The following is a 23,662-nucleotide window of genomic DNA, read 5'->3' as shown; positions in this document are numbered from 1 at the left end:
TTGAGTATGCGGACGGATGAAAAGAATCTGCTCCAGCTTCGTCACGACGCATTAGGTGACGAGTCTGCTTCACTACAGCGTGACGTTTCACGACTGCAGAATCAGGTCGAAGATTTGGAGGACAGTCTCGACCAGGAGAAGGCGCATGCCTTGCAAATCGAACAGGATGTCAGAAACCAGTATAAGACTGACATCGACCGTCTGAACGATGACATCTCTGATCTTCAAGCCGAGATCCGTGAAAAGGACAATCTCTACGACAATGACAGCGAAAAATGGGAGAACGACAAGCACAACCTGGAATCTGAACGCGATCGGGCCGAAGAACGGGCCGCCGGACTCCAGCGCACCATCGATAAGCTCCGTGAGGCGGAAGGGTCCCTGTCCAACAAGGAGACCAGGCTTCAAGAAGCACTGGACAGCGAAGCCGAGCGTCACAAGAGCGAGGAAGCGGTGCTAAGCCGCCAAATCGATGATCTTAGACAAGACCTGGAGGCAAGGCAGGCTATGCTCACCGACCTGCGCAACGAGGTGTCGACTGTGCGAGACGAGCTTCGTCAAAGTCAGCTTGATCACCAGTCCCAAGCCGACAAGGTCGAGGAGCTCGAAGATGAAGTTGCGGTTCTTCAATCTACCTTGGACGAGGAGTCTGAACAAGCAAACAAAGAACTGGCTCAAGCCAGGCAAGAATGTGATAGCCTCCGGCGGCAACTCCACGCACTACAGGACGACGCTGAAATTGCGAGGGCGGCCAATTCTGCATCCCACCGGACAAGCCAAGAAATTAACGAAACAATCACTCGCCTCCAAAGTCAGTTATCTGAAGGTACGGCGCGACTCAGCAAAGCAGGAAAGGAAAAGCAGTCCCTCCAGGACCAACTGTCGAGTCTCAACGCCGACCTCCACTCTCTCCGTGCGTCCCTCGCAGAGATAAAAGCCGAGCGTGAGGAGCTGGAGGCAGAGCTTCAGCGACTTCGCGCCCAAGACAACGACACTTATCGCCTCGATCAAGAACGCATCGACCTCCGCACCGCCAAGGTCAAGCTCGACAGCGAGGTCCGCCGATTGCGCGAAGAGAACCGATCCCTCGAGTCCCAGCGCGAGCAAATCGAGAGAGCGCTCGAGGACGAGATTGAGAAGGCGACGGCGGAGGAGGAACGACTCAAGATGGAGATCATCCAGCTACAGGCCAAGATGCGCCAGTCCAGCGGCAACGAGAGCCAGGAGCTTGTGTCTGCGCGGCGCACAATTCGAAACCTGGAGCGGAAAATTGATGAGTACGAGGTCCAGCTTGCCACCCAGTCCATGTATCCGCTAGGCGCGGCCGCAGGTACCGAAGGCAACTCGGAGCTATCTCTCATGCGTCGTGATCTTACATCGGCAAGACAGAAAGAGCTCGAGCTCCTCAATCGCGAAGCAAGCCACAAGGAGGTGGTTCGCCGTCTCAAGCGGCAGATTGCGGATCTGGAGCGCAAACTGCACGAGGCGGAGATGACACGCTTAGTGAGCAATTCTCCCAATGCCTCGGGTGTGTCGGATTCCGCCTCAGCGCGCAAGCAGGAGGTTGTCGAGCTTCGCCACCAGCTGGCCACAACGAAGCAGTCCCTTCAGGATTCGAAGCAGAAGCTGCGCGATGCTGAACGTGTGGCGTCCAAGAAAGCAACCACGCAGAATCAGGAGATAGAGGGCCTGCAGGCTCGACTCGATGAGCTTGAAGACCAGAATGTGGCTCTCGAGGGAGAATTGGCCGATGCGCAGCGGTCAGCAGCCGAGACGAAGAGTAAGTATGAGAAGGCGGTACGGAAACTGGAACACCAAATGCATAAGATGCAACGCCAATCCTCATCAAAACGCCGCGGAGATGAACAGGATATCCTTGCGCCTAATGATCGCAAAGAATTACACAGCATGCTACGCGAGTCGCAGGACGAAGTGCAAGCATTGGAGCACGACATCCGGGAGCAAGCAGCCGTCATCAAGTCGTACGAAACGGCCCAGGCCTCGCTCCGCAAGAAGCTCGACAAGGCACGCAGTGAGGGCGCGGCATACAGGGCTAGCGCGCTCAAGTATCAGAACGACTGCGAGCGTCTCGAGGCCGGGGCCAAGGACGCTTTGGCATGGATCAAGACGCACAACAATGGCTCAGGGGCTTCCACCAATGCTGCTTACAGACCAAACAAGAACTTGATGCGTGTTGCCAGGACGAGCATCCGGTACAACGGCGAGAATACTATGGATTTCGTCGACCAGAAGGACCACGAGGCCGTGATCCGGGCTGCGGACGATGCAGCGCGCCGGCACGAGAAGGAGATCCGGGGGTTGGCGCTGCAGATGCAGTGGATGCAGGCGCGCTGGGAACGCGAAGCGAAACTGCGCAACGACGCAGCGTTTGCGAAGAGGTTCCTGGAGCTGCAGTTGAGTCTGGCAGAAGCTTGGTGCGTTTCCTCCTTTCCCTCCTCCCCCCTTTCCACCTGTCAAAAACTTCCCTTCCGCTACCACAAACTACCACACGATAATGCTAATACAATCCCAACAGCAACAAAGCCGACCTGCGCATCCTCTCGCAAATTCACCAGAAACTCGGCATCAAGTCCCCCGACGCCTTGCTATCAGCCTCGAAAGCATCCAACCCCGAGTCGAAATCCCTCACTCTCCGCAAACATCAACCCCCTACCCGCGCGCAACATAATCTCATGATATTCGCCACCGCCGTCCGCGCCATCGTCCGGATGCAAGTCAGTGCCCGTGCGTGGGGCAAGCATGAAAAGACACGCGTGCGGCTCGTGGAGGCATGGGAGGAGACGAAAAGGAGAGAGCCGGCGGCGAGGAAGTGGGATGGGAATGAGAGTCTTAACCGCAGTAACAGCGGTAGAGGCGACGGCAGGGGTAACAACGGCAGTATGCATGCTGAGAAGAGGGAGGAGAGGAAGAGAAGCACGGCGGAGACGACTTCGGACATGGATGATGCCGATCCTTGTGTTGAAGTCAGAGTCTGAATCGTTAATGTCCGTTGGGTTTAAGTTTTCCTGGAGTGGCAGCTGGGGAGTATTGGTTGGGCACGGGGTTGCATTGTTCCATTGTTGTTCAACTCGACTTCTCCAGTTCCTTTCCAAGGCGTTGGGGGTCAAGGGCTCAGGAAGGATTGTTTTTCCTTTTTGTCGCCCAGCCAGGTTACGTACACATTTTCATGTTGGAGTTATGTTTACGATCGGCTGGCATTGTGTACAACGCGTTCTTTGCGTTTATAGGATGGCAATGATCATTCTGCATAAGGGGTCGGCGGGCGGTAAAACATTGGTCTTACTTTATTCGAGACTGATATAATGCATTGACGAATCCACCTACATTAGCATCCTTTCCTCAAAGTGATTTCATTGGGCCGTGTGCTAGTAACGTACATCACCACGTTACCTTGGTTTCGTCGTCTATGACGAGTAAGGTCAACTCCTTGTGGGGCTTTACAGCCTATGTTGGGAGCTGTCTCTGTGTTCAGCGGTAAGTGAAGAAACTTCAACATACCTCATACAGACCGTCACATATAATAGTAGACTTAAATCTATCGTCATTGCACTGCATCCCAATAATAAACATCTGAACCCTCGGACCATGATCCCCCTTTTTGTGAGCCGAAAACGGATCCTATTCCAGAATGCCTACCTGCCAGCCTACCCACCCATCCCTTTGTCCATTAAGCCTCCACCTTATCTTTGTCATCCAACTTATTCATTACAAGGGGCGCCTCCGACCCGATGCGCCTACACGACATGGAGACACCTTCGGAGGAATTCGTTTTACATTACAAACAGCAGGTTCGTGTCTGCTCCCAGGGTTAATCATGTTAGTATGTTATGCTGATGGTCAGGGATCCAGATGAGAATGGCCGGCTCGGGAACTGGTACTGACTAAGAGGGTGGCTGCAAGAGAGCTGAGGTTTCTGAGAGTAGCGCGTCGCCAGTTCGTCGCGGATGCTGTTCAGGAGCTGGACGTAGCTCTGCTGAGGGTTTTTCTTGAGGGCCGTGATGAAGGCCCAAGACATAGCGCCCGTTGCTTGAGAAGCAATGTTAGCATCCGCACTGAACGGCGTGTTAGTATGTCTCTTACAGTGATTTGCGAGTATCCCGATTGTAATGAAAGGAAATACCGCTACACTTGGCCAGCGATCCAACGTGACCCGTCGCTCTAGACGCAAAGCCACAACGTAAAGAGTTGTGCTTTAGTCTAGAGCTTGAAAGGAAACAAAGCAAAATATAACAGTCCACCATATGTACAAATAGTTTTGGTACCCGAAACTCCTTTTCCTGCTCTAACGCCTCCTCATGTTCTCATATGTGAGACTTTTGAGTAGTCAACCCAAACCCTTTCCTGAAAAGAATATTTATATACTTGTCCGTATGCGAGGAATTCGCGGTGAGTGACTAGCGTCACCACAAGTCTATCTTGCCCATGACCAGAGAGCAACACAAAAGAAAAACCGGGGGAAGCCTATCAATATGATGAAATAAAAATGGAAGGGAATACGAACGATGTTTGGTCGTCTTTACTCCCAGAGAACATAATAACGTCGGCGGCAGATGTCTTCGTGGCCATAGCTTTATTGTGTGCATCCTCGCCACTTGTGGCCTTTTTGAAAAAGCCCATGACCCCCTTGGCAACACCGCCGAGATCACCTTGACTGTAGGAGGAAATAACACCGAGAAGACCTTGACCAGCCTCTTTGGCCAAGTTGGGCTCCTTGAGCATGCCCTGGGTGGAATAGATGTAGGGTAGATCGAGAGCAGTGCCCGAATGGCAAGAATCGAAGATGGCCGTTAACCGTACTCCGCACGGTAGAGGTTTCACCATGATTCTGTGCATCTCGTCGTCGGTGATGTGCCCCACAGACCGGAAGTCTACAGGATAGATGACCTCGTCGTAGCCGTCGGGTTCATCGCCATCCAGGTCTTTCGTTTGACCGCCATGACCTGCGGATAATTAGCAGAGTATGGCACAGGTAGTAAAAGCCGACTGACCAGAGTAGTGGAAAAACAGTGAATCGTTTGACCGGGCATCTTTCACCAGCCAATGCATTGCGCGCAGAATGTTTTGTTTCGTGGGCTGGCTCATGGGGTTCTGTTGGTCGTCGGTGAGGATCACCATGTCTTCGCGCTTGTATCCGAAGTGCTCGACGAGGTAGCCCGACATGTTTCGGACATCATTGATGCATCCTCTGAGTTGACCGCGCTGGCCAAAGTAGTTGATACCAACGAGCAGGGCTTTCCTCCTGCCCGTGCAGTTACTGTACTGGAAAGCGTATCCCTGAGGGGCGCCTTGACCGAACTGTTGCGGGCCAGGGGGAGGTGGCGGCGGGTGGTTTTGGTTGCCGTTATTATAGGAATTCGAGTTCGCTGAGAGGATTTCGGTTAGTTGCTGTCAGAAGCCGTGGGGTTTCGGCAACGCTGAAGTTGTTACATACCAGGTCTGCCATACTGACTCTGTGGTGGTTGATTGTAGCCGGTGTACTGGGGTTGCGGAGGACCCTGGTCATGTCGTATCAGTGGGGTGGCGGGTGGACTAAGACAAGACCCGTTGGCTTTGTACGCACCTGATTGTATCCATAGGGCTGAGGTTGAGGAGGGGCCTGGCTGTATGCGTATTGCGGTTGCGGAGGACCGTAGCCGGGATTGTATCCCTGAGGAGGACTAGGTGACAGTTAGCAATGGTGATTTTTTCGTTTCGCCGTTTCTTCGTGGTCTAAGGCATTCTTGAAACATGACATGGATCATCGTACGGGGTATAGAAGTTGCCCTGGAACTGCTGGGGTGGCGGTCCACCGTATCCTCCTCCACCTGGATAGCCGTAGCCCGACATGATGGCCGGACTGTACTATATATCGGTGGTGATGGTCAGTGTTTTATTGCGTCCGTGGTGCGGGTCGGCGCCGGCAAGGCGATGGGGTAAGGGCGTAGAGAGCAGGTATGATGGTTCGGATGGACACGGGGTAATCTTTATAGGTGATACCTAGGTTAGTCGTGGGGATGCCGAAGAAGCCTTGTTGGCTGTCACGATATGGTAGCCAGAGGCAAAACGCAGTTCTTTGACGTTTCAACGAACTAACGGCCCAACGTGGTAAGCTTGAAGTCCCTCTCATGGTGGTCAAGTGTGATGGCATCAAGCGCCAAGAGCAACAAAAAGAAACGCTCTGCACTAGCCCAGCGGAGCGGTCAAGTACCGTATGGATCCAGGTTGTATCGGGTCTTGGACGCCACTCACCTGCAGGGGGTTGTTTGGGTCGAGGTTCGCGAAGCTGTTGCTACGTTGGGATTAGCCACAATAACAGCCGTGGTCGACGTGGACGGGACGCGTGGGATAGAGCAATTTGGTGGAGGTGAAGCACTTTGAGCAAGTGCTGGCGGAGGTTCGGGTGTTCGGGCAACAATGGTAAGCGTGGTGTAAAGCGAAATGTGGAGTTCCAAAGCTGAGAGCTGGGGCTGCAGTGCAGTGTCTAGGGTGTCAGGGATTCGTCGTAGCCCGTGGCATTATATGGCCCGTGCATGCTTCACTGTTTGGAAGGAGGGGTCATTCTGCTGTCAAACTTGCCTAGCTGCCGATCCTTGGTAACCTCGTGCTAAACCGAAGACGATGCCACGCAGGACGTGACAACCCGGCGCTTACCATCCATCTACTATGGTATCATGGATAAGTTTTCAATTGTGTGTTTGTACCGTGCTCCACCTAGGCACGAGCCAACTCTTAGCTACCTGGCTTGAAGCGACCTTAACAGCTGTCTTAATCAGATTAAAAGAAAACGTTGTAGTAGTTTGAATTTCCGCTTTCGATTTACCCCCGTCGAAATGGAGGGTTCGAATTCGTTAGCGATCTGCTTCTGTAAGGTGTTTAGTCCCCTATTGTAGTTGCTACATACGCGATAATTAGGACGCGTTAACAGCAAGTTGGAATCAGAGGTGGAAGTACCTTTTCGTTAGTATGAATAGGCTAGGTAAGAATCGGTAAGAATCAGTATAGCGTTACCTTGGCAGTGGTCCACTGGTACTTGTCAAGGCGGTGAAAACTTTGGCCTGATACCGTAGTAGACCGGGAAAAACTCACAACACTCTCGATTTAACCTCGGAAGCCCATTTTGACATCTTTGTCATTGAACTCCGGAGTCTCGACCGACGGTAATTCGATCAAATCCGACTCCGCATACTTTGCCTCGGCATGCTGCAAACCTGCCTGTGCCAGGCAAATTTTATCATGGTCAAGCTAATAAAGAGCCCATTGGCGGTTTATTCCCCTTCCCCTGTCGCCTGAGGCTGCATTGACAAAAGTTGGACGCCACGGAGGCTACCAAGTGATCGCCTAGACCGATGTACTCAACGGCAATGTCACGACGGATGGGAATTTATGTTTCAGCTATCGTCCTAGGCTGTTTCCCGTAGTCGCCAACCTTGAAACACTATTTCGGATTGGCAGTACTAGTGGGCTCAACGGGGCATGCAGTTGCAGCTTCGTCCAGCCACAAGACGTTCTACTCTACGCTTTCATTGCAAGGCTGTGAAGCTCGCTGTAGGCCAGTTCTGCCCACTCATCGGCAATTTCCAGTAATTATAACGTTGACCTGGCGGTAACTGGTGCCTCGCAGCTGGTGCCTCACATCTGCAAAGTCCACCGGGTACCATTGTCAGACGCTGATAGCCAGTCGATGGTCTCACTGCACAATACGAACCCGAGCTGGTATCTACTTCTGAGATGGCGATCAACGCGATGCGTCAATCGCATTCATTCCGATATCCTTGTTTCTGATGCTGCATTGCTCACCACATTGTTACTGGCTACTCTCCGACTTTGGCGAATACTATCGGTTGGCTTGATTGCCTACCATAGCAGTCACCTACCTCGTTGTTGTCTTCTTCAATATCATTAAAACGTACTTGAGCCGGCACGCCTGGCCGGTCAATGGCCGAGCCCCGAAGTTAACGCCACTTCGTAATGAAAGCCGTTTTGGTTAGAGCACTCGATTTTTCAATCCAATTGACACTTGCCAATACCTTCGGCAGAGTCCGGTTCTTTATTAGACTCTTCTAGCCTTTCCATTCTGCTACCATGCCTCGAAGACGGGAACGATGCTTTCCTTTGATGCAAGCGTTCCTAGTAAGGTAAGGCGACGGGGTTCCCGGAACTTGTGGCGGACCTGAACGATGGTCCCCACTAGTCGCTGGCATTCCATGACGATGTTCTAGCCCATCGCGGTACCAGCTGTGCATTTTCATCTGGGACATCATCGACATGGCCTGGCCTTGCGATGTATTAGCCACCGCATCGGGTCCTTTCCTACTCCATCTACTCCATTCACACGTGCGTTGGACCCACTTGCCGGCATTTATGTAGTCAATAGCGCAAGGACAATGCCTCGGATACGGAGATACTCGCGAGGCCTCACTGCTGCGATACGCTTTGCTCCTGATTTGCTTTCCTCCCGACGAATTGAATGAATTCTGCACAGGTTGCCCTAAAGCCAGGGCCAAGCTGCTCCCCACATTGAGCGCGTAAAGTCATTCTACATCCAATTGTCGCCGTTAGACCCAACTGTCCAAATGTGTTACTTGTACCAGAGCGGGCGGTAATCATCAGGTACTGGGTAGGGCAGTCTTACCTACAGACGCCGTCAGGCACTTTGCAAGCTGTAGTATAGCCCAGCAGCCAATCGAGAGTATGCCGATCAGCCCAACCACACAGTGCATCACTCCTCTGGAGCCAACATAATGCAACGACTTATAAATGCAAAGCCTGGACAGCGGCCCGACGAAAGCTCACTGCAGCCCATTATCACGATGTTTCGAATCTGACGGCCAGTCAAGTTTTTCATCACTTCATTACCGCTACTGTGACCCGTCTGTGTTCAAGCCACCTCCTTACCAAGTCCACACTCACGCTGTGGCTTTCCAATGGCACATGTCGGACTGTTGCATCGTCCACCGTCTCTCCCACGATAGGGCTATGCTTCCACGATCTACTCACGAAGGTTGGAACGTTCCACGGCCTGCAACCCACCACGACTAGTCAAAACCCTAAGATTCCCCTAGCTCAGCTTTCGGGGGTTGGCGGTCAGACATCACACTATTCTCTTTTCGTCGCGAACTGGAAGCCCCGTCTGCATGGTTCCCCACGATATCCTTTTTTGGACGGTAAGCTTCTCAGCCGTTCGAAAGAGGCTGTCCCAATACATTGGCTCACTGTGTAATATATGTATGCATGCATGCTTATTCACGCCCATGTTTTGAGTGAACAAGGAAAAAAACAAAGCGGCAGGGGCTCCTTGATGCCACCATCTATCTCTCCGCAGCCCATGCCACGTGGTCTCTTACGATGTTGATGAGATGTACCGACCAAACTCGTAGGGACGCCAAGATCCTTTGCGGGTTGCACCGTGCCACATGCCACCGTACAAATTTAGCAGAGCTGGGACGGAAGTCCCTGCGGAGATCCAGAATGATGACATCTGTGTCTAAGAATAAACATGATTTCATGCTTCGCGTTAAAGCAAGCGGGTCACTTGTTTTCGAGATGCCGAGAGATGAGCGGAAAATGGAAAATATGATATCTAGTTGTGTTACAATCCATCATAAACCCCTGCTGTGAAGTATGTTATCACTCCGTTCGCCCAAGAGACAACTGCCATCGTATGCTGTTTCCTTACATGTCAAGCCTCTAACTCGGCAGTCCTTCACGAGTAATGTTCGTTTATAAATGGAAATATAATATAAAATGAAGGCTCTGCAGCCTTGTGGTTCGCATCGGCAGCGTTCGGGTCGTCGTCAGAGCTCTACGATTCTGCACAAGACATATAGGTACGGCAATATCGGCGGTTCTTGCGTTATGAAGGAAAAGTCACGAAAGCTGCCCTTTCCTTCCACTTAATTCTCACCAGAAAGGTGTGATCTCCAGTATGTTGAGAGTCTAAGCATGCTATGCAGATGACATATTTGGTCGTGATATCCCGGTACTAAGTCGTCATCAGCCAGGAGGTCAGCACTAGATAAAGGACTTTCCAGTCAACCTCACTAGCTCATCGATCACAACTGTTTAGCTCCTGTTTGAAAAATTCCTATCCTGGGGATTCCGATTTACTAGCTCATATTCCGGGTCTCTTGCCCGGGACTTGTATATGCTCCCCTTCTAAAGCGAAGGATGACTGAAATCCAACACACAAAACAAGGAGCATTCGATATGCTCAATCCACTATGCGCTGAAATCCAGTCATGAGAGCATGCATCTGCTATATCCACACATTCAACCTACCACCCACCCCCCTTCTTCAACCAACCTCGACCACATTCCGTCATCTCCCTTTCCACCAACGACGACCTCAAGTCCCCTTCATAACCAGATCCTCTCCATCCTTCCCCTTCTTCTCACCCTCACCTTCACCCTCCTTCCTCATCATCCACGCCATAACTCCCCAAACCAACCTCAGTGCCTCAAGCCGCTCCTCGACGAGAAACAAATCAAACCACCTACTCCGCCACATCTCGACCTTATCCCAACTCCTCGCCTGATCTTCCTCAGGCGCACCGGCCATAACATCGAGTAACCGCGTGGGCACCCGCGTTCTTAGCACGCAGATGTGGTGGAACAAACTGCTGACCACAAATACGTCGTCATAGTCGGCGCCGGTCCGCTTGCCGATGGCTCTGTATCGCGCCTTGCGGTCCCAGTTAGAGGACGGCAGCCGGACCATGCGGTAGTTGTCGTACATGCTCATGTTCTTACGGGTTTTCTTGTTTGGGGCTAAGCCGCGCATGGGGAGGCCGCTTGAGTGGGAGATGGGGTGGACGGGGGACACATGTCCTAAGCCTGGGGTGCGAACCGCTGGAGGGTTTCTGCTACTGCTGCCACTGCTGCTGGGCTTCGCAATAGCGCCGTCGCTGCTGGCTTTTCCGGACGACGAACCGCCGTCTGGTCTGGCGTCCTTATCGCCGACCACCCCATCGCTTTCGATTTCGCGTCCTATTAGCCCGCCTTGGCCGCCACCCCATCGCTTGGCTGTTGCCCACCACTCGCCATCGCCAAATCTCTTCTCCTCCTTTCCTTCCCTCGCGCGGTGCTGCGCCGCGACCAAGGCAGCGACCAGTTCGCGGGCAAAGTCGATTTTGTGGTCGGCAGGGGAATTGAAGTTGATCGTATTGCGTGCTGAGACGGCGAGTATCGGTCCCTCGACGATGCCGGTACGTGCAGCTTCACGGGTTGTCGGAATGCGGAAGACGAAGACGCAGCCGGAGGGAAAGTAAGAGGCTCGCTGGGGTTGGGAGACCGGTGTTCCCTTGATGGTCTGAACAGCAGGTGGTTCTAGTAAGTGTAGCCGTGGCTCTACCCTAGACGGCGAGACGTTGCAGCCAAAATCGTAGGATACGAGCTTAACAAACGCGGTGATGAGGCTGTGTCTTAGCTCAGGGGGCATCAGGTTTCCAGGAGCAGTTCGATAGGTTACTTGCTGAGGCTTGGGTTTCTCGTCTGGTGCGTTTCGTGAACTGCTGTTTGCCTCTGACTGTGTAGTAGAGGCACTAATAGTGCGTGTGGTTTGCTCTAGGCTACCGTCAAGCGACTGGTGCCGCGGTGGTGATGCAGGCTTCTCCACGTTCAAGTGGCCATCTTTGCGCTGTGACAACGACGTATCATCCCAGTAAGCTGCCATCAGCTCCAACTGCCTGTAAAACTCATAGCAGTTACCCAGTCTCACTGGCGTCGTTCCCGGGTCCGGCCGAATGCGTCGTACCGTTCTGAACGCTGCTTGGTTGTCCAAGGAGAGTTCATGGCGCCTTTCCATGAAGACCCGCGCCTCTGGGGACATGTTGCCGTTCGACAGCGGACGTCGGAAGGTGGCATCCTTAGACGGCGCCTCATCCACCGTCAATCTGTCCCATCCTGAGGCTGATGGAGCGTATGAAGGATCTGGCAGCAAGTCTTCAACAGCGACATCAGTGTGCACGTGTACACCCAGAGCGGCGAAGTGAGCTTCTCTCAATTCGGTAGGCCGCTGTATTGACTGGAGGAACTTGACTAGAGACGCATACTCCGGGCTATATCTTGAGTCGTCCTTCCCGCTAGACGCCCCCGAGTGTTGAGGGTTGTATCTTGGCAAAGTGAGAGGGGTCGGAGGAGGAATGTCTTCAGGTGGTGGGCCGATGGTCGACGGGGTGACTAGAAATTACCATAAGAAAGTGATGCAAAGAAAAGAAACCGGTGGATTTCCTAGATTGAGAAGGTTGCAGTGGAGTGTTGAGATGTTGAGATGAGATCAAGTACTAAAAGGGGGTTATATCATGTGGTCTGGGGAAGTGGCAACATCTGACAGGATTTCAAGGTCGATCCATGCCATGGAGACTTGAAAAGCAAGAAGTCCCCCACAGTAATTCAGTCTAGCTAACTTCGCGTCGTGGCCATGAGATGTTCGTAATGACTGGAGAAGAAGATCTTGCCCAGACCAGAATTGGTGTGTTTGCACTCGTGGAGAGTGGGTAAGGGTAAATGGGTCCGGCTTGACCCCTCATGAGATCAGCAGATTGAATGAAGGAGAAGAGACTTACTCAGATTTACCAGCCCGCCAAACATTGTGACTGGCTGGGATGAAAGTGCAAGAAGAACGTCAGGGACGAGCTCGTGGCCTTGCACCGGTTAAGATTAAGGCAGGTGAGTGATGGATTAGCACTTCGTCACCAAGCCAGTTTCGACTCTGGAGGTTCGAGATGCAAGTGCTCTTGTGTCACGAATGACGTTACGAGCCCGGCTCAGGAATTATCCAAGACGCGTGGTTGGCATCAGAGAGCGTTGCCAATTTAGTCCCGCAGCGTGCCAACTGGTCTCGTATTGACCCCGCCGATTGCCAGAGTCCTGAACTCAGGAACGCGTTGAGTTGAGCCCGGCCGCTGGAGATGGCGTTTCCTAGGGCTGTTCTTTTGCTTTAGAGCTGTCTGGGGAAATTCAGGGGAAGCGCGGCGGCAAGTGGGGATTGTAAAGATCGACGTCCGTGCCCATTTACCCCACCACTTACCGAGCCGCCGGCCGCCGAGAACGCAACATAGAATCGCAGAATGAAGCAGGCAGTGAAATCTAGATGAAAAGTTCATACGAACAACTATCTGATTCAGTCCCACAGCACTGGAACCACGAGGCTATACCAATGTATACCTATCAACTGCATTGCAATATCGGGCCATCCCGTCTGGTACTAAACCTCTCGGTGCATTGCTACTCTGTTATCCCATGGTAGAGCAGCAGTCAGACTGTCCTAATCACGACAACTAAAATCGTCGCGCCATCTTTCTCCGGTATCTCAAACAAGCATCTCCAGTAAGAGTCCTCTGTACGCGTGATTTTATACTCGCGATAACATGTCCAGCAAGACAAGCCTTTGCAAGTAGAACTAGCTGTTTGCGTCGCGATGCTGGTTATACATCAAAGTCCTACGTACTTCCTTTTACTAATCATTGCCAGGCTGGTTCCCGCCACCAGGTCGTTGTTACTGCCCGTCTGTCACTCTTCTAGGTGCGAAGCAGCTTGGCGTGCTCGGCTTTCGTCGTGGCGTCCCCTGCGATGTGTGCTACACCCAAAAGTTCCATTAGAGCATATATTTCAAGCCCAACACCCTGCTTGTGCGTGTCTCTAACTATTCTCTTTGGCTTCTTTCGTGGCCAGACTTGAGATACCTTCGGTATACGGCAAGCTATCAAATGATCCTTTCATTGACTTCTCTTTGGTTGTGACAGGGACGGATTTGGTCAGAAAACCCAGCAGTATGCCAGTGCCCATACTGTCAACTGGATGAGTTCTCAGATAATCTTTAAATTGGAAGTGATAGCTTATTTATTTCTCTCATGCGACCAGAGATGTTCCTCATGTTTCATGGGTGACTTTGATACCGAATCATTTAACATCTGCTAGTACTTTATAAAGGTGACTATCAACCTGTAAACGTAGAGGATCTATGAGACATAGCTTGTGTGTTTGTCTGTCTCGGATTTTGGAGTAATTGCGTTTAGCTATGTAAAAAACGTGGCATTATCATAATTGGGCCAAAGCTATCATCAAGAGACTATCAACTTGTAAACGTAGAGTATTGATACGAAAAGGTAGGGGGACCCACTGGTTAGGTGAATCCCATTCAATTAGATACTATAACGTTGCGCACTGCTGCATTATAGCATCCTCCCCCCTAGGTGCACGCATCAAGTATCTACCGACATAGCTTCGGTCCCAAGAAACCTCTAGAATACAACGGCGAAGATAAAGGCGAGGGCTAGGCGGCAGAAACCAAGCCAAATGTGGTATAGTATTATTCCTGGGCAATAGTGCTAGATAGGTGTATTTGCAAATGACCCGTAAGACCTACAAATCCTTCGCCCCCTCTATATCTTCACTTGGCAATGATTTCTGCAGGTCTTCTCTCACAGAGCATCTACCCAAGACTCTATGAACGCACCGTGATTTTCTCCTAGCCAGAAGCCTCAACACCTTAACCCCATATATTATTTCCTCCCCATCCTGGGCATGGTTCATATAGTCACTCACAAGATCCCACAGATAATCAACATATCCCTAACCCCCTCCCCCTTCTTCCCCGGATTCCACTTAATCGTCAACCATTTCAATACAGTGCAGTGGCTCAAGCCGTCTTGGGCAATTTCTCGAATCTGGTGTGCGAAGTAGGGTTGCTTTGAAATCATGGTGTCGACGATATAGTGGCGGGTTGAGAGCGCGAATAGCAAGAGCGGTATTTGTAATAAACGCACGCAGTAAGTGCCTTTCCAACATACTTGCGTGTCTCTGTTGTTATCAGCCCTCTATTTTCATATTTATTTGAGGCCAAAGGTGTCTTCGATACTTGGTCCCTCTGTGTAGTACCCGCATTTGTACCGTAGACTTGGAGTTATAAAAACACTTTATATGGCGGTTCCGCTATAGTCTAGTTTTAAGGGAAAGCACGAAAAGCTATTTGGTCTTAGATAGGTAAGGTGCATCTATATCTTCGTTCCCCTCTACACTGAACTATCTTGCTCATAGGAGTTGAAATATCGCTTATCTGGCTTTGGAGGCAAGGCTATGAGGTCTAGATACCCATTAAACTCGCCTACTTGTCCGACTCACCATCAACTCCAAGCTGAAAAAAAGGAGATGTCGCAAAAATGACAATGACTAGAAAAGAGGTAAATCCTATTTGTTTTAGCTATTTCTGGTTCCGAAGCGAGCGTGTTATATGAAACTACAATCTTATATGTGAAGGAAACAAGGTGAACATTGACTCTGGCGCAATGTGAACATGTATAGCTATATTCTAGACTTTATGAGTGTTTCAGTCCCCTTACTCAAGTCAAGTTAGTTCATTCTTGAGGGTTTACCTGATAGGTATAGGTTCTGTACTAAGGTTAGCATAGAAGAGCAAAGCTGCAACTAACCTTTTCAAGGCTGTCGATAGTTATAAAGCTTGTACTTAAATTTATACTCTTGTTTTATTAGATACGCAACTTATCTTGCAGGCTTACGTATATCTAGCATATTAAGTTTGACACCTTGTATTTCCTCTCTGTTATATCGTAACAAAGTGAGTTCGTTTCCATTGTACTTTTGTTCTGATGTACAGTCATTACATAACCGTTTCACCGGCATATCCTAAGTACTTCCAGCTTTCTATTCCGTGATCATGCTTCCCCCAATAGCCCAATTTATAGCCACATTCGCTCTCTGCAGAGCATCCCTGATATCCGCCACCACTCCACCGAGCCAAAATGGCTACACCCTCACCTGGTCCGATCCCTTCACCGGCGACCCGAACTCTCTCCCCTCCTGCTCAACTTGGACCCTCATAACTGGCAAGCTATCCTACACCTCCGAATCCGAAACCTACACCTCCTCCCCTTCCAACGTCCACCTCAGCTCCACGCAAACCCTCCAAATCGTCCCCCTGAGAAACTCATCCGTGGAAACAGGCTGGACCTCAGCCCGCATCGAAGGAAAATCCACATTTACTCCCAAGCCCGGTTCCAAAACCCGCGCCGAGGCCTCGATCCGGTTCGGTGATAATGCACAATCGACTAAGAAGGGATACTGGCCCGCGTTCTGGATGCTGAGTAATGGGACGGGGACGGAGAACGGGCCGAGCTCGCCGTATTGTGGGGAGATTGATGTATTGGAGGTTACGAATGGGGAGATGACGGGGTATGCGAGTGTGCATTGTGATGTGGCGGAAGGGGGGATATGTAATGAGCCTACGGGGTTGTCGGGTTCAGTTGATTATCCGGATTTGAGCTGGCATACTTGGGGGGTCGAGTTTGATCGGAGGGCGGACGATTGGAAGGGGGAAGCTATGAATTTCTATATAGATGACCAGAACTACTTCCAGGTGACGGGCAGTCAGATTGGGGATGAGACAGTTTGGACTTGTCTAGCGCACAGCCCATTGTTTTTTATATTGAATATTGCGCTGGGTGGTGATGTAAGTAATTGCCGTTGTTCTCACCGGTTCCACGCTATAACTGACAATTGAGGGTCCCTGGATGCCGATGGAAATTTGCTAACATGTTGTATAGGCTGGCAAGCCCGACAGCTCAACCCAGGACGGAAACGGGGCAAGGATGGAAGTGGCTTATGTTGCGGTTTATGAAAGCTGATTGAGGCAATCAAGGCAGCGTCCCGCTTCAGGGGCTCCTTTTGGCTATATATATGTACTCAAGTGGTTATATATTTCTTCCTAAGAGTATAACTGGGACTTGTTTGGCTACGTGGTTGCTACTTATATTACAATATTCCCTGAAACGGCAGTCTATCAATCACCGCCACCTTCAAAAAGGTATCGACAGTTGCAGAGGCAGCCAGGTATGATCTTATGTCGAGCTGCTTTTACCAGCTGCTTTTTAGCTATGTAGCGTGTGTGAGGTAGAAGTCACTTCAACACCCAATATAGTGAGACCTTCAATGTCCGGTGATCTTTGACTTGACATTCATCATAAATAGTTTCTATATCAGCCTTTGATCAACCTTCGTCGAAACTAAATCTGCATTCTCTTTGAACCGCAAAACATATTCAATCAGCAGTACTTGAAAGTATCTCAGTGATCCAGGCCATGTTTTCCAGATCGCTTGGCTTCCCTACGTGTACCAATGCTCGCTAATGGAGTCCTTGCTTCATCTTCTCCCCGAAGGCTCAGATGGCCCACAGGATGATCTAGATACTCATATTCATCGTACCATGAAGGCAGCATTTGTACTTCATTACATTTGAACCTGAAGTCCGAGATATTCTTCCTAAGTTCAGCCTTAGCCTATATTGCTACGCTATCTAGTCTCACTACGCCCTAGGTTCTGCGTGGTACAAGACTTTTAATCCCGACGTCACTATATTCGTTGGACCTAGCTATAGCCATCAGACCATTATTTGTCGTGTTTGAAGCCAATGTGCAAGCAGACCTGGCAGGGTGGCGGCACTAGCAAAGGAGTTGCTTCGGATAAGAAGAATAAGCATTGAGTTGGACAATATGGGCCCTGTGGGCCATGTGGGTCCTATACTTGCCACTATCGCCACCTAGAACGGCGACCATCCCCACATACCTCTATTACGAGAAATGTGGCGAGGATAGAACATTCCCTACTTATCTATATGCTTCTACAACTTGTCTGAATTAATCAGCAAGTCTACCATTCATTGACTATATAAGAACCCTTTTGTTTCCATACATAGACCCTCGAAGAGAGGACCAGAGTTAGCTACAATACATACAGGTTAGGCATATGTGCCCTCCTTTTGCTCCTTCAACGGGAACATCAAATCCAAGTCATTGCTATAGTTGAGTAGTCGAAAATGACAACAGTATCGGGCAAAACATTTCAAGCCTCAAATGTCGAGCCCCAAATGATCGAGGAAGCTGAAGCCTCTAAAATAGAAGTTACAGAAATTCGTTGGATAAGCACGACCGGGGCGAAGCACCTCACCCCTGCTGGTTAATAAAGGAAGTGATGTCATTGGGGAGGGATAAACTACATAAATTGAGGCCAGCGTACCTCAGCTCTCGTGTAGCGTAGGTAAGACCGCAGGCTATATTTGTGGTACATGTCACTACTACATCCTCTGGAGTACTAGTTTGAGAAAGGCATATATTGCTGAATCTACCATCTAAAGCATTCTACTATAGTTAAACACAAAAAAAACAGCGGAATCCAAATTGCTAGTTGATGGAATGCGACTTTTTGTTTTTTAATCTTGTGGGTGTGGTCAGACTCACTATTCAGATTTTTGTGGGTGTTAGTCGGATGCGAGAGGCTGACCAGTGTTTCTGACTCTCTGATAGCCCTTCAAAACCAGGAGGCGGAATCTTGCCTCGGCCAGAGCGAGCTTTGTGAAACAGGTCCAGCTCGCTTTTAGGCATTTCCCACATCTTTTCCACGGTCATCTCCATTATTACTCCAGTGCTGACTCCTGCCGACAAGCGAAGCAAGGCCAGCGCATTCTTACCCAGCACCAGGTATGCCTTCCTTCGCCCAACCAAAACTAGACAATGCCGCTACCGCAAAACACTTGACTTAGCTATAATTAGGTTCATGAAATGAAGACGTGGAACCCCCCATTTCCTTACTTAGCTCACTTCAGAAACTTCCCCTGGTCTGTCAAAAACAGCCACGCGTTGGAAACAAAAGGTATTGTGTCCCAGAGGTGCGGCGGCTCCTTGGATTCTGGGGGCCATGCTCGGAAAGCAGTTATTGCCGCTAGCGATAAGATGAGAAACGATGATGATGATGGAGCCAAAGGCTGCAGTAGTCCCTGGAGCTGGGATCGGGTGCTGTTAATGGCCTCTGTAACGGCTCATATCTGGTCGAATGTGAGAATCGAGTGTTGAAGGGATTTGGAATTTTCAGGGGAGCCAAATCTCTATTAATCTAGGTTCCTAGTTATGTTGCAAGCATTGGAATGCTCCTCATACCCCTCTTAGGTTCCTCGCCTTGTCAAATCACCTGACCTGATCGTATAAGCGGGAAGTGCGGCCGCTAAATACAACATAACTTTGTGTATCAAAACAGTATGCCACCGAGATAAGTTTGGGCCAGTTGCGTCGATCGATCTGGTAACGCTTCGACTGCCTCATATTCATGTAACTATCGTATGGATAAGTGTGGGGATGAGGCGTTGGATACGCGGGCACTATCTGATTATAAGACCTAATAAACGACTTGTGGTAGCCGGCCAACTAGTCGGTTTGCTATTTGACATTGAACATATCATGTATGGGCTTGCCGAAGTATGTTAGACGTGAAATGGCCAAGAAACACCTATGATTATAAATATTGGCATTCTCAGTCTGCGGGTAATGCAAAGGCTTTCTTTATAACTCCTTGCTAAAACGAGGACTTAAAGTAAGCCGAGCTGGGCTGGACAAGGGGGTATTCCTACTTACTATATTAGTCACACAACAGGGCCTATTGTAGAAGGACAACCCGTTAGAGACAACAAGGAGTCCGAGCAGTAGACTTGACACCAAGATTTGTTAGGTTTATGCTTTTAAGGGATAATTATTTCGAAACACCATGTCAGGAAAGCATGCACTATTCAATCTATTTTATTCCTAATGAAAAAGATTGCTAGTTCAAGTCGACCAAGCCAGGCATAGTGATGTTCATGGATGCCCCTAGAGAAAGTACCTTGAAGGGTTACTCTACTACGAAGTATCAGAATACAGCTATCTTAGCTCACTTGGTCTACCCCACATGGATCAACTAATATGCATATCCTCATAATACGAAGTAATAGGTTGGCTCAAGGTGGGAAGGAGGTGAAACTGAGGATTTCTCAGCCGAAAAGGAACATCATTGCCAGACTTTTGGAAATATGACTATATTGATACGATCCAGAATTCCCGAGATATGGTTACCGGGGAGCTGCGATAAGATGCTAGCATTGTAGTTGTTAGTCTTCCAAGTTTGGCGCCCTTCCTTAGATGGCAATGCAAACATGATGGCAGCACCCTGTAGCAACTAAGGGGATACCGGACAAAACGCTCTAGAAGGTTAATCGCAAAATCAGCTCCAAACAATAGCGTATGTGAGCAAGTTTACTAGACAGCAGGTACCAAAAGAGTAGGACTAATGAAGGTGAATTAAGCAGTGATGGTTAGCCTCAATTCGTCGAGGTTGGTGAAATAAGCCGAACTCTCATCTAGTGTGATGCTGTCGCGGAGGATGCACTTGCCTTGCCGCCTTAAGGTCGATAGTTTGAAGCTTTGAGCGAGTTGTTCTGATTCACGAAAATTGGGGAAGTTCCGACGAACGAGCTCTGCCCTCACGTATTCCTTCCGCTTTGTCTGTGTTGAAGTATGGCAACTCCGAAGAACTCAAGACGTCAACTCTTCCAAGCTCGCGGCCGAAATCCGAAAGTCCTCGTCCACATGGACATCTTAGATCGCCTCGTCTCGCCTGTCTAATAGTTGGATCGTGGTACACCAGGTGGTCCATCAATCTGAAAATACCAGAGCCGCACATGCGAATCATGATTGTGCTTAAAATAGCAGATATGCAACGCCAGGCCCATTGACCATTGACCAACAGATGGTGACATCACGCTCAAGGATGGACCCTAGCCAGGACCTGCATGTAGTGGTATTTGATTGGCTGCGAGTAATTAAGCGGAAACACGAAAATTCGCGTCGTGTTTGACTTTCCCCCAACTACGCTTCGCCAGGCGCGTGTCTCGTTCCCATCCGGGAATCGCGTAAAGTGGTCCACACCCGCAGAAAACCATCCATGGTGAAGAATCGGCATACAAAACAAGCAGAAGCTGCATAGCATCGATCCTTGGTTCGAGTCAGTTATATACATAGGGACTCCATCCAGTCGCATGCCATGCCATGCCAGGGTTAGTTCCAAACATCCCAAAACAAGGTAAACAGAAGGACGCTTGCCATGCGTGTGCAGAAAATGACACCTTGACCAATGAACTCACTCAACGCTTTATGCTGTGTCGTGTTGTACGGCGAGGCAGCGCGCAAGAATCGGCCGAAAGAATCTAAACAAACAAGTGTTGCGGAGAATGGGTGAGAAGCGGGTCTCGGTGGATTGCAGTGTGGTGGTCGTACAGAGGCATCATATTCATTTAAGGAATTTGGCGGTGGAAGGGATGAGGTGCCCAGAATAGGCTTCTTCATGCCCGAGGTACAAGTGTAGAAAAGTTTGCCTGGAGTTGTAGTTTCATGTCAGGCCGTGTAAAGGTTCATCAAAGGTCAGCCTTCGTCTGGCCACGCTCATGGGTGTCTTGGCCGACGGTAGGGCCACCGGCGTCTTCCAGGGCTTTTGCGCCGGGCTCGGCGTGATATTGACAAAGTCGGAGAAATCGAATGGTTGGCCAGGTGTCGTTGGGAACAAGTTGCCTCCTCCGGGTGTAGTCATCATGGACGAAGGCAATGCAAGCTCCTTTCTAGGGGGCGGTGTAGACGGAGGCTCCATCCTGGTCTTGGTCGATGGCACTGCAGGAGATGGGGATGCCGCCAGATATAGCAACAAATCTGCTCCTTCCTCGCCTGTTTTGCTTCCATTCACCGTACTTCTCTCCTTCCTGCGTAGACCTCTGTTGCGCATTGGTGGTGTTCGTGGCGGTGATGCTCGGTTGTGATCGACTTGGAAAGAGTGCGCTGGGAGGAGATCGTCCTCATCGTCTGACGGAGGTGCAGCAAAATTGGGCGATGTGAGGCACTGCGAGACTCGGCGGCCGCCCTGAAAAAATGATACGTCAGGGCCATTTGAAGTTGTAAAATGCTGCTGCCGTCGTGCCTTGATCGGCGAAGACTTGCCCAGCGAGCGATGTTCTTTCCAGGAGGTGGTGTTGCCCAATTGGAACGACTTGCGTGCGGTTGGGGAGGTGCGGAACCGCTTCGTCGGGCTTGACATCGGCATGTCAAATGTGTCCATATATGTTCGCTTGCGATGGCCGGTACTGCCATTACTGGACCCAATTGCGTCGGAAAAGAAGGGGGCTTTGAGCGGAGAGCTCATCAGTACGGTGGAGGAGGGATAGGGTAGTTCCGAGGTACTTGAGGACGAGTCGGACATGACTTCGCCGTCATATTGCCGTTTTCGTCGGATTTGCTCCTCGAACTTGGGCTCGATGGTGTCGAGAGTTAGATCTTCCCAGCCGTGCTTGGTCTTGAATTGCGCAAGAGCTAGACGACCTTGGAGTCTTCGGGCAATCTGCAGGTCGAAGTATGCTGTTTAATGCCTTTGTTCTCATGTGCGGGCTTCGGATGCATCCTTCCTTACCTTGCTGACCTCGACTCGCTTGAGGACTTTGTCTGCCACAGCCTCTGGCTGCTTTTTGAGTGGCGATGACATGATCCGCTGTTTCTGCTTGGACATTCCACGGGCCTGTCGTGATGGTATCTGAAGTGTCTCTCAAAGGTTTAACCAAGGGAAGGGCGATTGGGTGAGGGCAGTGGTCCGGCGTACACTATAAGGGGCCCTGGGAGATGAGGTGATGGGCCGATGCGGCGCAGCTTGGCCGTGAAAAGACAACGAGGGGCTTAGTTGACGACAGGAGCACAAGTGCAGTTTGGGGATGTAGTAGAAGGAGAAGTCGTTGCCGTGACAAAAATAAGTGCTGTGAATTGTGGAGTGACTTTGTAAAGTTCTTTTTACTATTACTAGTCAGCTCAGGGTGAACTTTGCATTCCTGTTCTGTCCAACGGGCACCTGGCCTGGCTGAAGCAGCTCGGTGCGCTACCCCAATTAATCGTCCCGGGCGGGTTGCTCAGCAGCTTCTAGGCAAAATCCCCACCCGCGGCAAAAAAAGCTGGCCATCTTATAGGGCGGAAGGTACGACGCACGGCACGCCCTGCAGCATGGCCATGGGCATGCGCTGGCCACTAATTTACCGGTAGCTTTACAAGAGGCCAATACTATTTGCTACAGGGGCCAGGGGCGCCTTGATGGTGCCAGCATCTGGGTTAGTTTTAACGACTCGACAGTCTTAAATGCTCCGTCTACGATATCTGATGCCAAGCTGGTCAGGCTATTACACCAACAGCGTGATTGTGCAGGAGGTACTTCCACGTCGGGCGCTACACTTGCGCCTGAGGCCTTGCATTCAGTATGCGATCCTAACTTATCACCAGGAACCAACAAGCCTGGTTACGAGTGAACAAAGTCGGTCAAAGAAGCAGTCTTGACCAAAAGCGGGATGACAATGCCACCACCTCTTTTTGAAGTGCGGCTTCAATAAGCAGCTCTGATCCAATATCGGAAAGTTGAAGATCGGAGCATTTACTTGTGACGATTGGCACTTGGTTTGCCATTGTCGCTTGGACCTCGTGGCATTTGAGCCTCAATCAAGAAGGCGGCGGCTGCTTGCTAGATAGCGGTAGACCTTGATTTTAAACATGCTAGAGCTAGCATTCGACTGGATTCTAATGTTGGGACGCAAGTTTCGGGAACTGCAATGCGCTTCCGCTCATCCTATTATTGGGCAACCGCAACTTTCCGTGACTCCTACTCTTGATCTAGACGCTTTGCATTGCCTGGATGCGTGGGAACCAGGCTGATGCCTCGGATCGGAATTCACGAAGCCGTCTGCGCAACTCGCAGGTTCTAGCCACGTTTCAGTTTAGCGAAACGTCTGATTGACGGAAAGTTCGATGCGTGGTTCTTGGAGAGGCCCTGG

General features: G+C 50.4%; 7 protein-coding genes across 7 annotated transcripts; 4 read left to right on the top strand and 3 right to left on the bottom strand.

The window, feature by feature from the left end:
- The first annotated feature begins 2,253 nt into the window (after nucleotides 1–2,253).
- Nucleotides 2,254–3,341, top strand: BCR38DRAFT_397695 (uncharacterized protein). The gene is made up of 2 exons (XM_040857668.1): nucleotides 2,254–2,435; nucleotides 2,537–3,341. Exons 1-2 carry the CDS (start codon nucleotides 2,332–2,334, stop codon nucleotides 2,994–2,996), a joined length of 564 nt encoding a protein of 187 aa, XP_040713134.1. The 5' UTR covers nucleotides 2,254–2,331; the 3' UTR covers nucleotides 2,997–3,341.
- An 856-nt stretch (nucleotides 3,342–4,197) lies between these two features.
- BCR38DRAFT_49009 (peptidase C14, caspase domain-containing protein) lies at nucleotides 4,198–5,489 on the bottom strand. The gene is made up of 3 exons (XM_040864476.1): nucleotides 5,453–5,489; nucleotides 5,010–5,384; nucleotides 4,198–4,961 (listed from the first exon to the last, which is right to left on the bottom strand). The coding sequence occupies exons 2-3, from the start codon at nucleotides 5,179–5,181 to the stop codon at nucleotides 4,486–4,488; spliced, it is 648 nt and encodes a 215-aa protein (XP_040713133.1). The 5' UTR covers nucleotides 5,182–5,384; nucleotides 5,453–5,489; the 3' UTR covers nucleotides 4,198–4,485.
- A 4,486-nt stretch (nucleotides 5,490–9,975) lies between these two features.
- Nucleotides 9,976–12,934, bottom strand: BCR38DRAFT_442853 (uncharacterized protein). The gene is made up of 2 exons (XM_040860838.1): nucleotides 12,564–12,934; nucleotides 9,976–12,177 (listed from the first exon to the last, which is right to left on the bottom strand). Exons 1-2 carry the CDS (start codon nucleotides 12,586–12,588, stop codon nucleotides 10,346–10,348), a joined length of 1,857 nt encoding a protein of 618 aa, XP_040713132.1. The 5' UTR covers nucleotides 12,589–12,934; the 3' UTR covers nucleotides 9,976–10,345.
- Nucleotides 12,935–13,079: 145 nt separating this feature from the next.
- On the top strand, nucleotides 13,080–13,857 carry BCR38DRAFT_442851 (uncharacterized protein). Its single transcript, XM_040860837.1, has one exon. It carries the CDS (start codon nucleotides 13,418–13,420, stop codon nucleotides 13,640–13,642), a length of 225 nt encoding a protein of 74 aa, XP_040713131.1. The 5' UTR covers nucleotides 13,080–13,417; the 3' UTR covers nucleotides 13,643–13,857.
- Nucleotides 13,858–15,673: 1,816 nt separating this feature from the next.
- Nucleotides 15,674–16,640, top strand: BCR38DRAFT_459857 (putative endo-1,3(4)-beta-glucanase; the record flags this gene model as incomplete). The annotated part of the gene is made up of 2 exons (XM_040862339.1): nucleotides 15,674–16,465; nucleotides 16,560–16,640. The coding sequence occupies 2 exons, from the start codon at nucleotides 15,674–15,676 to the stop codon at nucleotides 16,638–16,640; spliced, it is 873 nt and encodes a 290-aa protein (XP_040713130.1).
- Nucleotides 16,641–17,722: 1,082 nt separating this feature from the next.
- Nucleotides 17,723–18,924, top strand: BCR38DRAFT_442848 (uncharacterized protein). Its single transcript, XM_040860836.1, has 3 exons — nucleotides 17,723–18,261; nucleotides 18,315–18,488; nucleotides 18,561–18,924. Exons 1-3 carry the CDS (start codon nucleotides 18,199–18,201, stop codon nucleotides 18,858–18,860), a joined length of 537 nt encoding a protein of 178 aa, XP_040713129.1. The 5' UTR covers nucleotides 17,723–18,198; the 3' UTR covers nucleotides 18,861–18,924.
- A 2,277-nt stretch (nucleotides 18,925–21,201) lies between these two features.
- On the bottom strand, nucleotides 21,202–22,338 carry BCR38DRAFT_487956 (uncharacterized protein; the record flags this gene model as incomplete). The annotated part of the gene is made up of 2 exons (XM_040864215.1): nucleotides 21,202–22,197; nucleotides 22,267–22,338. The coding sequence occupies 2 exons, from the start codon at nucleotides 22,336–22,338 to the stop codon at nucleotides 21,202–21,204; spliced, it is 1,068 nt and encodes a 355-aa protein (XP_040713128.1).
- Between the last annotated feature and the right edge of the window lie 1,324 nt (nucleotides 22,339–23,662).

The sequence above is a fragment of the Pseudomassariella vexata genome (assembly GCF_002105095.1).
Source record: "Pseudomassariella vexata strain CBS 129021 chromosome Unknown BCR38scaffold_11, whole genome shotgun sequence".
NCBI classification, from domain to species: domain Eukaryota; kingdom Fungi; phylum Ascomycota; class Sordariomycetes; order Amphisphaeriales; family Pseudomassariaceae; genus Pseudomassariella; species Pseudomassariella vexata.
This window is presented reverse-complemented; position numbering and strand designations above follow the sequence as displayed.

Coding starts and splice junctions, on each gene's coding strand:
- BCR38DRAFT_397695 (XM_040857668.1), top strand. CDS start 2,332: ATGCAGTGGATGCAGGCGCGCTGGGAACGCGAAGCGAAACTGCGCAAC. Junction 2,436..2,536: donor TTGAGTCTGGCAGAAGCTTG/GTGCGTTTCCTC, acceptor CAATCCCAACAG/CAACAAAGCCGACCTGCGCA.
- BCR38DRAFT_49009 (XM_040864476.1), bottom strand. CDS start 5,181: ATGTCGGGCTACCTCGTCGAGCACTTCGGATACAAGCGCGAAGACATG. Junction 4,962..5,009: donor ACTGTTTTTCCACTACTCTG/GTCAGTCGGCTT, acceptor AATTATCCGCAG/GTCATGGCGGTCAAACGAAA.
- BCR38DRAFT_442853 (XM_040860838.1), bottom strand. CDS start 12,588: ATGTTTGGCGGGCTGGTAAATCTGA. Junction 12,178..12,563: donor TGGCGGGCTGGTAAATCTGA/GTAAGTCTCTTC, acceptor GGTAATTTCTAG/TCACCCCGTCGACCATCGGC.
- BCR38DRAFT_442851 (XM_040860837.1), top strand. CDS start 13,418: ATGCTGGTTATACATCAAAGTCCTACGTACTTCCTTTTACTAATCATT.
- BCR38DRAFT_442848 (XM_040860836.1), top strand. CDS start 18,199: ATGGAATGCGACTTTTTGTTTTTTAATCTTGTGGGTGTGGTCAGACTC. Junction 18,262..18,314: donor GACTCACTATTCAGATTTTT/GTGGGTGTTAGT, acceptor ACTCTCTGATAG/CCCTTCAAAACCAGGAGGCG. Junction 18,489..18,560: donor GCATTCTTACCCAGCACCAG/GTATGCCTTCCT, acceptor AGCTATAATTAG/GTTCATGAAATGAAGACGTG.